At 22.3% G+C, this 12588-nt stretch overlaps 4 protein-coding genes across 20 annotated transcripts in view; 2 read left to right on the forward strand and 2 right to left on the reverse strand.

Moving 5' to 3' along the window:
* Window positions 1–5154, reverse strand: part of LOC107994112 (la-related protein 1B) — a 30464-nt gene extending 25310 nt beyond the window's left edge. For 13 of the 14 annotated variants that reach the window (XR_009830239.1, XR_009830248.1, XR_009830246.1 and 10 more), the window contains exon 1: window positions 3127–5154. Coding sequence is in view for 3 of the 14 variants with exons in the window: in XM_062076438.1 (XP_061932422.1) it covers window positions 3127–3949 (823 nt within the window). In the remaining 11 variants the exon portion in view is untranslated. The remainder of the gene's footprint in view (window positions 1–3126) is intronic. The other variant, XM_062076437.1, reaches the window with a different exon arrangement.
* A 115-nt stretch (window positions 5155–5269) lies between these two features.
* Window positions 5270–8522, reverse strand: LOC107994113 (protein ABHD18). 2 transcript variants are annotated; one of them, XM_017050883.3, is made up of 9 exons: window positions 8381–8522; window positions 7916–8000; window positions 7630–7812; window positions 7405–7517; window positions 7171–7309; window positions 6844–7041; window positions 6481–6748; window positions 5766–6033; window positions 5270–5642 (listed from the first exon to the last, which is right to left on the reverse strand). In XM_017050883.3, the coding sequence occupies exons 1-9, from the start codon at window positions 8470–8472 to the stop codon at window positions 5582–5584; spliced, it is 1407 nt and encodes a 468-aa protein (XP_016906372.2). In that variant the 5' UTR covers window positions 8473–8522; the 3' UTR covers window positions 5270–5581. The 2 variants fall into 2 exon arrangements, with proteins under 2 accessions (XP_016906372.2, XP_016906371.2); XM_017050882.3 differs by having other exon boundaries at window positions 5766–6051.
* Window positions 8523–8729: 207 nt separating this feature from the next.
* Window positions 8730–12506, forward strand: LOC107994076 (THO complex subunit 3). 3 transcript variants are annotated; one of them, XM_062076492.1, is made up of 3 exons: window positions 8730–8981; window positions 9449–9704; window positions 10068–12506. In XM_062076492.1, the coding sequence occupies exons 2-3, from the start codon at window positions 9513–9515 to the stop codon at window positions 10848–10850; spliced, it is 975 nt and encodes a 324-aa protein (XP_061932476.1). In that variant the 5' UTR covers window positions 8730–8981; window positions 9449–9512; the 3' UTR covers window positions 10851–12506. The 3 variants fall into 3 exon arrangements, with proteins under 3 accessions (XP_061932476.1, XP_061932473.1, XP_061932475.1); XM_062076491.1 differs by lacking the exon at window positions 8730–8981 and adding an exon at window positions 9341–9375; XM_062076489.1 differs by having other exon boundaries at window positions 8966–9704.
* Window positions 11404–12506, forward strand: LOC107994115 (cilia- and flagella-associated protein 97-like). Its single transcript, XM_017050887.3, has 2 exons — window positions 11404–12099; window positions 12201–12506. Exons 1-2 carry the CDS (start codon window positions 11404–11406, stop codon window positions 12282–12284), a joined length of 780 nt encoding a protein of 259 aa, XP_016906376.1. The 3' UTR covers window positions 12285–12506.
* Window positions 12507–12588: the final 82 nt, after the last annotated feature.

Here is a 12588-nt window from a genome sequence, read left to right on the forward strand (position 1 = left end):
ACAAATAACAAAAAAGTATAAGATATAAATATTCATAAAAAATTAAAGTAAAATATATATTTGAACTAACAGACATATTTAAAGTATAAAAGTCTAAATATCCACATATAAATTATTATTAATTTTTATCAGAAATTATTTATCATTCTCCAAGAATAATTCTTAGAAATTCTTGAATAAATGTTTAGATTAGAACTAAAAATATAATATAATTATTCTGAGATTCTTATAATTGCATCATGTTATGTACATTTATTGGATAGAGCTTAAAAAAATAGTATCATTACTCGATATTTTCATATTTTATATATAATCAAATCATATTTTTAAATTTATATTTTAATATAATCGGCTTTTAATGTTATTTTAAAATTTGATATATCATTTTTCATCAAAATTTTAGTTATTATGCTAAAAAATTAAATCATATTATTATTTTGAAAATAAATCCATGTGTTGTAGCAATGTTAAATTAAGTTATATGAAACAAAGAAAGGACTATTCAGAAAGGAGATCAAAAATTTATTATGCAAATAAAAAAAGATTAGATATAAATGACGTATGATTCGATTGCCAACACTGTTATTTTCTTGCCACGTATGCCGAGGATTAATCAACGATGCTCAGATAATATAAACAAATCGAACATTTAAAATTATCATTTTAACAATTAAACATCTTAATTAATATTGTGTTATCTATTCTTAATCTTTTACTGAGATTTAAGATTTTTTCTAACTGATGTAACAATTGATTAAATATTATAAAGCTGTTGCATTATGTAACAAAATTTGTTTACTTTTATTAACGAACATTTTTTTATGTAATCGATACGATAAATTAAATTGTGTCAATACAAAAATATATATATATACTTATATATACTTATTGTTTATATATCTATTTTATTAAATAATACGAAATTAAAAGAATTTATAAAAAAAATTATTTAATAAAATAAAAATTCTTTTCAATATTATTTTAACATTTTAATTTTCTATTATAATAGAAAAATTCAAATAATAAATATCTAAAATTAGAATTTTATAATAATATAATATTCTTTATAAAATTTCTTTCTCATATATTTAAAATTTTACAGTATTTATGGATTATTTATACGTTTAAATTTTTTCTTTATTTAAATAAAGTTATATAATTTCTGAATAATTCCATTATTTGAAAAATTAATCATTAAAAAATTATTTATAATTTACAAAAAGGAATGCTTCATGAAAGCAACTTTTTTTTAAATATTTGTTGCATTTTCAATATTTGTAAAAATTTGCATAAACATATTTATATATAAGATTGAACATATTTCTTAACAATTTCTTCTTTAAATAAAAAATACAATACTTAATATGTAACATTTCATTAAAATTTTAATTTCATATTAATTAAATTAAAATTAGATTTCTAAATTTAATTTATACAAAATTTATATAATGATAAGATTTAATTTGAAAATTAATGTATCAAATAAATTATTAGAATTAAATTAATAATTTTTTAAAAATAATTTAATAAAAAAATTTTTTTACTGATTGAAATTACATGATACGATGTTAAAAATTACATATAATATTAAAACAAAATTTTTTTATATGCTATTCATTTATTAAATATCAAAGTAAATATGAATTCTTTAAATATGATATATAAAACTTTTTATTTAAAAATTTTAAATAATAGTATATTTCTATATTTTTAACTTTTAAAAACTTTTAACTTTTCCATTGTTTTTTATACATGTGTGTAGTTTATCCATTGAAAACATAAAATATTTTCTTTATTACCGTTTGCTTCTTATCGTTTCGCTACAATGTCGCATTTCAATAATTATATAGTTTATTAACATTTATTGATTGTATTCAGACAATAGAATATCATTATTATTTAAATATATTTACGTTATTAAATAACATAATTATATGTTTATTTAGATAGTTAATAAGCAAAGTATTAAGATTAATTAACATTATTACAAATATTTTATCAATATTTTTATACAAATTTTATTTTTTCATTTCAAATTTTGACACAAAAACTACGTATTCAATTTAGAAAATTCATCATACCTCAATAAGTTATTAAAAAATTTTGATTTAATATAGATATATATTTTTCGACATCAAGTAATTTTTTTAAAAAATATATATATATTTATTAAAATTTTTTAAGTTGTTTTACTATTTAATATATATGATAATTTATTTTATTTTCAAATAGTATATAATATAATTATGCACTAATAAAATTATTTCTTAAAAATAAGATTTTTTAAAATTTAAACATTGAAATTAAAAAATTGTTATTAAACTTATTGAATTATATTGTTATAAATCAATTTATTATATAATTATAATTAAATAAATTAATTCCTCTTTTTTTAACTAATTTAGTACTTAATTATCATCAATATTTTTGGAAAAGTACTTTATATATATTATAACTAGATAAGAACCTCTTTCATCACATGTACAAAGTCCAAGGCCAATTTGATACAAATATTAAAATCGCTAGTTTTATAAAAATTTACAATATTTAAGCTAATTATTATTGTTATATACCTAATATATATCTTAAAAATTTTTAATAATATATATATTTATATTTTTATAATTTGTATATATTTACTAATATATTTTCTATAATAATTATGAAAATACAAATCTATGATTTGCTTAAAAATGTTATTCCAATAATATTTATGTATATGATAGAAGATGTTTGTTTATAATTCATTTATAATATATCAAATATAAATATATATTTAATTTTTATTAATATTTAATTTTTTATAAAATTGTAATACATATAAAATATATGAAAACTTTTATAAATTTTTATAAATTTTTAATTAATAATTTTTGAATTTAAAAAAAATAAAGTATTTAAAAGTTATAATATATTCTCTTTGTAAATCTTTAAAATTATATTATATTTATAGATTAAAAAAAAAAAAATTGAATTGTAACATATAAAATTAAAATTAGAATTAATAGTATTGCAATCTATAAAAAACACAAAATTCTATTTCTTTTTTAATTTAAATAAAAACTCATAAAATGCAATATAATAACACATAAAAATAAATGATTTGAAATGTATATTGACACTTACCAATAATACCCTGTTGTTGTTGAGGTTGAAGTACTCTTTTCTCTTTCTCAATCTTTTCGATAGATGTTACATTTCCTGAAGATATGGCAGTAACAAGACTTGAAGATGTTGTTGGTGGTACAATTTTACTTTTGGTCCAAGGATTAACTGCAGGTAAAGGGGCTTCAACATATTTAATTGGAGGTTGAAATTCTGATTCTGTCTCTGTTTCTTCTTTATCTTTTTGAATATCCTTATTTCCCATATTATGATCTATACCTCCTTTATCTCCTCTATCTCGTTCTTTATATGATCTTTCATTACTTCCAGTATGACCACGAAGAGGATATCTGTGATCACGATATCTCTGTCGTTCTCTAAATAAATCCCTCTGTTGTAATTTTTCTTTTCTCCTAGCACTTTTTGGTGCTACTGTTTGAAACTCTCCATCACTTCCAATATCACCATTTAATTGTTCATTTTCAAGAATAGGTTCTTGTCGCTGCTCAACTAAATTTTCTTTCTGTATAAATAATTGGCTCTGTTCTGCAGTTGGTGGTAATTCATTTCCATAACGCTTTTCAATTTTATTTTGTGAATTAACTCTTCTTCCAGTTCTTTGATAAGATTTTCCTTTAGCAGTTAGACTTTGAGAAGTAATACGATTAATAGATACTGATTGGTGTTGAACTACTTGATCACCGATATTTTCCTTATTATTACCCTTATTAACAGTTCGGATCTCATTGTTGCTTTTTGGATTTAAGATACTTGCATAAGAGACCCCGGGGCACTGTTCTCTTTCGGTACTTCCCTGAGTGCTGTTGGCTACCTTGGCCGCCATCTTGAATAGTACGCGCCGAAAGACAAAACACGAGGTAGTCCGACCACGAGAATTTGGCTCGAAAAAATTTTATAAGATGTTACTTCCTCTCAGGCAATTGAGGAGTCCTGAGGAACATTGAACACCTTCGGATACATTAATTTACCCGAATATTCTCGTTATTTGATCGGAGATTCAAAATATTTCGTGTGTTGATTCGGCTTTAAAGCATCAATTTAAGCATGTCCTCCATGCCGTGAATTAGACGCATCTCTTCTTGAAATTCGTGCAATAATGCACGGACACGTTAAATTTAATAAAAATTATACACGAATATAAAAAGCCAGTCGTTAGTTATTTTGTTAATAAGAGAACGCCCACTCAATGTTCTCGTCACGAGGTATCGCTCTTTCCAGAAGGCGCGGTATGCACATGCGGTCGTTATCGAATATCTAACAGTTTTTTTTTATTTCACTTATGTTAGATTTTTTTCAATATCCAATGAAAAAAAAATTTTTTGACAAAAATCTTTATCACGATAATTGAATGTACGAAGAATTTCTAATACATTTACATGAGGAAATAAGTTGCGTGGTTAAGAACACGCTGACTCGGCGATTTCACAAAATGATCAAAAATGAGCCGGTATAAATTTTTTTTTTTGATCTATAATAAATAATTAAATAATGATTAAATCTACCTTTTTTATGGATGAAAAATGTCGAGAAAATATATCAGTATATGCAATACGTGCCAAGTAGAAAAAAGGAAGTTAGCAGACAACCAGGGTACACCTTGTTAGTACAAGTAATTTTTCTTCTTTACGTTCTTCTTTATATTTTGCAAATCTTTTTTGACTGGCTTGAATACAGGCTAAAAATTTTGTCACAACAGCAGCGAGTTCAGGAGCACCGTTTCAACGTCACGTTACCACAGATTACGTAAACACGGCATTTTCGGTGATCTTTTTCCACGGAAAAGCGGTCTACAAAACACATGTGGCCAACGCTTGCTCCTGGCCTTTACGCGAGCGACTACAGTTTCCGGTTTATTTGATTCTATTATCAATCCTGTAGATAGCGCCATTGTATTTCCTATTTCATAATACCCGCATAATTTAAGTTTATAGTTTTGTATCTTTTGAGAATAATATTTAAAAATTTTATTTATCTTTGATTTATATATAATTAATTTATTGATAATTTTAAATAAATATTAATATACTATATTTTAATATTATAATTAATGGATATTATAAATTAATATTATTCTTTATTAATTTTTACTAATCTATATCTAATATTATACATAAATAAATTTAAAAAGTAAAAAATAAACGAATAAACAATAATAAATCATTTATTTTTGTATACAAATATATTATAATTTATTCGTACTTCATAAAATATATTTTATTAATAAACATTTCTTACAGTATATATAGAGATTTGAATCTGTACACATGATCAACTCTTATTTATATTTCAATTTGTTTCAATTAAAAAATAATAAAAATTGTAAAGTATCTAAAAAAATGGTTTAAATATATAATTTACCTTAATATAATGTCGCGAATGAACACGAAATTACACTTTAAAAATAACTTGTAGAATCTTTTACACTAACTTTAGTTAATTTAGATAATATTATACATCAGCTAATCTGTAAAGGATATTTCTTCAGTGATCGTTCAAATGCCTCTACTATAGTAGATCTGAAAATGAAAAATAGATGACTTAGAAATCAAAAGATAGATTTTTAATTTTTTTCAGAAAAATTTAGTATTCAAATTTATTTAGTATTATTCATTATCAAATATTCCATATATGATATTTACCTAAATACTTTCTGATGGAGAAGATACGCAGATACATGTCCAGCATCTATATACCGAATTTCTGCTCCTGGCCAAATTTTATCTAAACTCATACAATCATCTCGTGGTACGTATGCATCATTTCTTGCGCAGACAGCAATAATTAATTCGGTATCAACAGGTACTTCGAAATTTTTTAAGTGCGTACATTCATCCATTATTCCACACATAAATTGTAATGCTTCTCGTTCACGCCATTTACAGTCCGAAAATAATGGATGTCTTGGAACTGGTAACAAACATATACCTATTGCCAAGCAATACACTAATGATATATCAATCATGCTTTCTTAAAATTAACATTTAAAACTGAGAAAAAAAATATAAAAAAAATATATTTTAATAAACACTTATTTTATTTTAAAATATTTTAATAAACATTATATTTACTAATAATTTTAATATTAAATGTTTGTAAATTATTAATATGTGAAAAAAATACAAATTTTAAAAATTCAAAATTATTAAATTATGTAAAGAAAAAAATTTGTTAATACAATACTAATATATTATTAAATTCCTGTAAAATCTAATAATAAGTTATGTTTTACATAAATAATTCAGCATATTTAAAAATATTTAAGACAGTTATGTTATCAATTTTGTTAAAGAAAAAATAAATTTAGAATTCATTAATATAAATATACATACATATACATGCCAAAAATATACATGCCTTTATGTGTACTTGAATCTTTTAATTTAAATTTATTAGATAATATATTTAAAGGAAATATTCTTGCTGCTTTTTCTTCAGCAATTTCATTTTTTAAAGTATTGTCTTTATTTTGTTCATCATAATCTCTATTATTAATCACAGTTTCAGAGGCAGTTATGGTATTTACTTTCTTAGTAACATTTTCAGTCATTTTCTTTAATTCATTAACTCTTTTCATGCTTGAAGGATAATGCTGTGCAAAATGTTGTCCAGCTAAAAATGCATCCTAAAAATAAACAGCTTAAATATTTATACTAAAAATATATTTTTTATAATTATATTTAAAAATCTTTTTCATGTTTTAAATAATCAGCCACTTACTTCTTTACCTATGATTTTTACCATTTTAGCGAGATCATTTTGATACAGTTCATTTGCAAAATATTGATTTTCTAAAAGAGTCCAGTTAATCGAAGCACTCATTACTCCTTGAGTAAATACTGGTGATGCTGTTGACCAAGAAAGACAAGGGATTAATGGTATTGGTTTTGGCCAATTAGTTGCTGCTAAAGAAGCCATCTAAACAAATCAATATTTATTATTGATAATTATATAAAATAATTAATATCATAAATAATTAAATTTATTTATATTATTAAACTTTTAAAATTAACTTTTAAAATTAAAAAGAAACATTAAAATACAAACATGGCCACCCATTGATAAGCCTGTGAGTCCTAAAGGTCCAAATCCCTGCTGTTCACACCAATTTAATAAAACAATTGATTCCATTATTAAACATCCTCCCATAACAAAGATATCACAGACATTATGTAAACAAGAACGTCTATAAATCACAAATCAATATTAATATACATACATATTTCTTCTAAAATATAATATTTGTTTACTATTACAAACCTTCTGAACATAAGTTCTTACATTTGATTCTGTGGTTTTCTTGTACCATAAAATGGATTTTCTAATAATAGAGATGCAATTCCTGACTCTTTTAGTAAAGGTTTGGCAATTAAATTTCTTCTCCGCCAAAAGAACTAAAATCAGGTAATAACCAAGTCAATTTCAATATATAAAAATCATTTATTTTATATATATATTATAAAAAAAAAGTAATATTTTAATTTAATTCAAGATTAGTTTACTTACATGATCTCCAGTACCTGCAAGATGTAAACAAATAGGCTTTATTTTATGAGAGTACCATTTTCTTGGTAAGACTAATTGAAAATTTGCAGTTATTGTCTCATAAGGCATTATTTGAGGAAGATGTTTATTGAATGGACTTTCAAAACGACCTTCTATTATATGACAATCTGACCATTCTTCGTCCTATAATAAATATATATAAAAATAATAAATATAATATTAATATAATATAAATATAATATTTTTTTTATTTCCAATAATCTCAATTTTAAAATATTTACATTACCTTAGTTATATTGATTGGATAATCACGAGGTATAAGTTTATAACATGTGTCTCTATTAGCAAGAAGTCTTCTAAATTCAAATATTCTGAAATATAAATTTAATAATTATTCTATAATTCAATATATTTTATATATATATATATATATTATTTCTTATAATTTATGTAATTTTATATATAATTTTCAATAATTCTTATAAAAAACATTTTTAGTGCAATTTATTTATATAATATATTAAGTTTAATCACAATTAGTTATTAAAATATTATTTATAAATGTATTTTATAATTTTATATATAAATATTATATATATAAAATAATAATATTAATATAATATATGCATATATAGAATTTATTTATATTTCAATCATAAGACTAATATCGAATACTCTCGAACTCAAATCAAATATTTAAATTTATATTAAATAAAATGAAAGTTATTATTTTCATCAAGAGTATTCTTACCTTTTCAAATTTTGAGGACTACCCCAGCCTTTTGTAAAAAATTTAGTGAGAAGAATACTTCTATAAACAGCATCCAAACGACTGCGTGGCATTATAAATCATAAATTTTTAAACGTTTTTAAACGTTGAATTTTAACTACTGGCAGTAGAAATTTATTTGAGATAAAAAAGCATTAATTTTGCTAAAATACTCGTTATTTCGGTTTGAAATAATCTGGATAATTCGTGTGATCATTATCACGTCCCAATTCTTAAAATACTATTAATGATGTCGACATTGTTCTTGAACTGGTCATAAACTTACCGCGGTAAACAGTTTATCAAATATACTAATCAGGCGATAGGAATAATCGGATCAGGTGATGTTTTACAAGTATATCACGTATGAACATTCGCATCTTCGTTGTAATACAAATACAATTATAATTTTGATGAATAAATTCCTTACATATCGATCATTCTTAAGAGGACGTTACCGTCCCGTTTTTAAAGTATTTATGAAGTTAATTTTCATTTAAAATTCATTGATAATATAATTTGTTAGATTTTCTTGATTTGCAATTAAAGTTCTGAAATATGAAAATATTCGCGCCATCTGTTAGTAAGTCATTTTTATAAAATATGTATAAATGACACTTAGTAAATGTTATTTAACTAATATAAATTTTTTAATTATGATATTTTTATTAATTTATAGTACAGATTCAAATTACAATTAATAAAAAATTATTATTAATAAAAAAAATTTGTAATAAAAATTATTTTTTGAACAAAACTTATGAATGCTTTTTTATATTTAAATAATTTTAAATTATATATGTTTTTTTAATGCCAATAATTTCTATTATTTTTTATTTATAATTTTATTCTATAAAACAGTAATAATTCAAAATTAATCAATTATCAATATTAAGATATTTATAAATTTCTAAACTATGTTATAAAAATTATTATTAAATCTATCTGATATTTTATCTATGGTTAAAATAAAACATGTAAATAATTATTATAATATATTATATTTAACAATTATGTAAATATCTTTATGTCATTTGTTTTTCATTTAAGTTATAGATAATTTGTCACAAAAAAAGAGTAATTAAAAAATTGTAGATAACTTAATTGATAGTTAATGAAAACAACAATGTCTACTTCTCGTGTTGATGAACTGATAAATTATTTTAAATCACATAATAAAATTAGAGAACAACAAAGTCATTCTGCGAAAGTACATAGTGTAGGATGGAGTTGTGATGGAAAACTTTTGGCTTCAGGATCTTTTGATAAATCTGTTTGCATCTTTTCTCTTTGTCCAGATCGTTTAGTAAGTAAACATAACCTCTTTTCTATTATTTACTATAATTTCAATTTTTCGAAATTTAATTTTGATTTTATTTATTTATTATTTTTAAATATTTATTTATTATTTTATTATATATATATAATATATATAATATATATATAATATTATATATATATATATATATATATATATATTAATTTTTATCATAATTTAATCATAATAAAATCGTTATTAAATCTTTTAGAATATTTTAAATTATTTATGATTACTTTTATACAAGAAATATCTTATTTTTTAATTGCATTATTGATTTGTTATTTTTATTGATTTTTTATGTTTATTTATTAAAACTCTGATTTTAATCTTTAATATATTTTATTATAGAAACAAGAAACAACTTTCAGAGGACATGGTGGTAGTGTAGATCAACTATGCTGGCATGCTTTTTATCCAGAGTTATTGTCTACTGCAAGTGGAGATAAGACAGTTCGTATATGGGATACAAGAACTCAAAAATGCACAGCAAATATCAGTACAAGAGGTGAAAATATCAATATATCATGGTCACCTGATGGTAATACAATAGCTGTAGGAAACAAAGAAGATTTGGTGACTTTTATTGATGCACGAGTAATGAAAATTCGTGCAGAAGAACAATTCAATTTTGAAGTGAATGAAATTTCATGGAATAAAGATTCTGATACATTTTATTTAACTAATGGTCAAGGCTGTGTACATATTTTAAGTTATCCAGATTTAGAATTATTACATGTAATTAAAGCACATCCAGGAACATGTATTTGTATAGAATTTGATCCTACTGGAAGATATTTTGCAACTGGTTCAGCAGATGCATTAGTTTCTTTATGGGATGCAGATGAATTGTGTTGTTTAAGAACATTTTCAAGACTAGAATGGCCAGTGAGAACTATATCATTTTCTTATAATGGACAATTATTAGCTGCAGCATCTGAAGATCTTGTAATAGATATAGGTGAAGTTGAAACTGGAGAAAAGATTACAGATATACCAGTAGAAGCAGCAACTTTTACAGTTGCATGGCATCCAAAACAATATTTGTTAGCATATGCATGTGATGATAAAGATACTTATGATCGAAAACGTGATGCTGGTAGTCTAAAAGTATTTGGATTTGCTAATGATTAAAATATTTTTAGACTTTTATATCAAAATATATTATTACGAAAAACAAAAAAAATTCATTTGTACCTGTATTCTCTTTTAAATATATTAAAATATTATTATAATTATATATTTTGTAAAACAATACATATAAAAATAAGTAAAATTTTTTAATAAAAAAATCAAGGAAATCTTATATATAGCATTTAAATTATAAAATTTATAAAAAATTATAAAATGAATGTTGAAAATTATATGATTCCGCATTTAATATTATTAATTAAACATTTTGATTGAAATTGATTATTTACAATAATAAAAGAAATGTAGATGTAAAATTATAATAAAAAAAAGATATCTTAATCGTATCTTAATTTATAAATATATATATCATAACAATATGAAATTATATTTGATAACATTTAACTAGAGAGGATTATTTTGTTTTGTTATTTGGTTACCATGGTTATTGAAACATATTACACTTATTTCTTAACCTGAAAATATTCTCGGATTAATTTTGTACTATTAATGGTTTCATCTTTTTTTACAAAATATTTTATTGACATTTATTCTCATGTCATGTTTAAAAGATACTCAGCCTGATTGTAGGTGTCAATATACATTAACATTGACAGATGAAATAGTTCATGAACAGTTTTCTGAAATGAAAGACAGTTTCAATCATGTGCCCAGTATACATGAGGTGGATGAAGAAGAAACGGATGAAGAAAATGCTTGTGATTTAGAATTAAAAACTCCAAAAGATATTGAACTAGCTGCAGATCAATTAAAAGATACTGCAGATACTATAGATGAAGATTCTATTTATAGTAATGATTCATTTTGTTCTGATGAATCTTGTGATGAATCTGAAGAAACTAATGGTACATTAAGATCACTTAATGATTCTCATTTTTCTCCTCATCCTCAAATCAGTACGCGCAAATTTAGTCACGAGGAAATTAAAAACGAACAGGAAAAATCTGAAAATATAACGCAAAATGAAATTATAAATTCTATTGGTAGAAGTTCAATATCTGAAGATAATTCCATAGGAATCAAACAAGTAAAAAATAGAAGAAAAAATATGAGTTTTACAGATGAAGAAATACGAAAAATCGAATGGGAGAATCAAATTCTGTTAAGAAAGATAATGGCACAACAGAAACCAAAAGAAAAAGTATTTTATGAAAATATCCCACCATCACGAATAAGTAGCTCTGCAATAAATAGAAAGAAATTACAAAAGAAAATAGAAAATGAAAATATAGTATGTATAAATATTTAAATTGAAATAAAGCATAAATTTTTATAAATAATTTGACTACAGGCTTATTATAAATGAATGATATTCAATATTTACATTTACAGTTATTGCTCCAAAGGATACAACAAACTAAATCACGAGTTATGAATAATATGACAAAACCTGGTTGTAGACAAACGATCTTATAATCTGTAACACATAATTATAATTTTATGCATTTTATATTGATAGAAAGTTTATAATAAATTATGTTATATATTAAATATCTGTAATGCAAATATCATAATTGTGATTTTTTTAACACACGATATAAAATTGCAAGTAGTCATTGTTTGTTATTGTAAAAAAAATATATAAAATTTCATAAATGTATATTACACTATTTTTATAATAAAATTAATTTTATTAAATTATTGTTTTATTCAAACATAACATTTCTATTATCATTAAAGCTTTAGTAGAATTAATAACTAAATTTTTAAATTACTATTA

Source organism: Apis cerana, linkage group LG6 (genome assembly GCF_029169275.1).
Source record: "Apis cerana isolate GH-2021 linkage group LG6, AcerK_1.0, whole genome shotgun sequence".
In the NCBI taxonomy this organism is placed as follows: Eukaryota; Metazoa; Arthropoda; class Insecta; order Hymenoptera; family Apidae; genus Apis; species Apis cerana.

Coding starts and splice junctions, on each gene's coding strand:
- LOC107994113 (XM_017050882.3), bottom strand. CDS start 8,472: ATGCCACGCAGTCGTTTGGATGCTGTTTATAGAAGTATTCTTCTCACT. Junction 7,518..7,629: donor TTGCAGGTACTGGAGATCAT/GTAAGTAAACTA, acceptor ACCTGATTTTAG/TTCTTTTGGCGGAGAAGAAA. Junction 7,310..7,404: donor AGAAAACCACAGAATCAAAT/GTAAGAACTTAT, acceptor TGTGATTTATAG/ACGTTCTTGTTTACATAATG.
- LOC107994076 (XM_062076492.1), top strand. CDS start 9,513: ATGAAAACAACAATGTCTACTTCTCGTGTTGATGAACTGATAAATTAT. Junction 9,705..10,067: donor CTCTTTGTCCAGATCGTTTA/GTAAGTAAACAT, acceptor ATTTTATTATAG/AAACAAGAAACAACTTTCAG.
- LOC107994115 (XM_017050887.3), top strand. CDS start 11,404: ATGTCATGTTTAAAAGATACTCAGCCTGATTGTAGGTGTCAATATACA. Junction 12,100..12,200: donor AAATAGAAAATGAAAATATA/GTATGTATAAAT, acceptor TTACATTTACAG/TTATTGCTCCAAAGGATACA.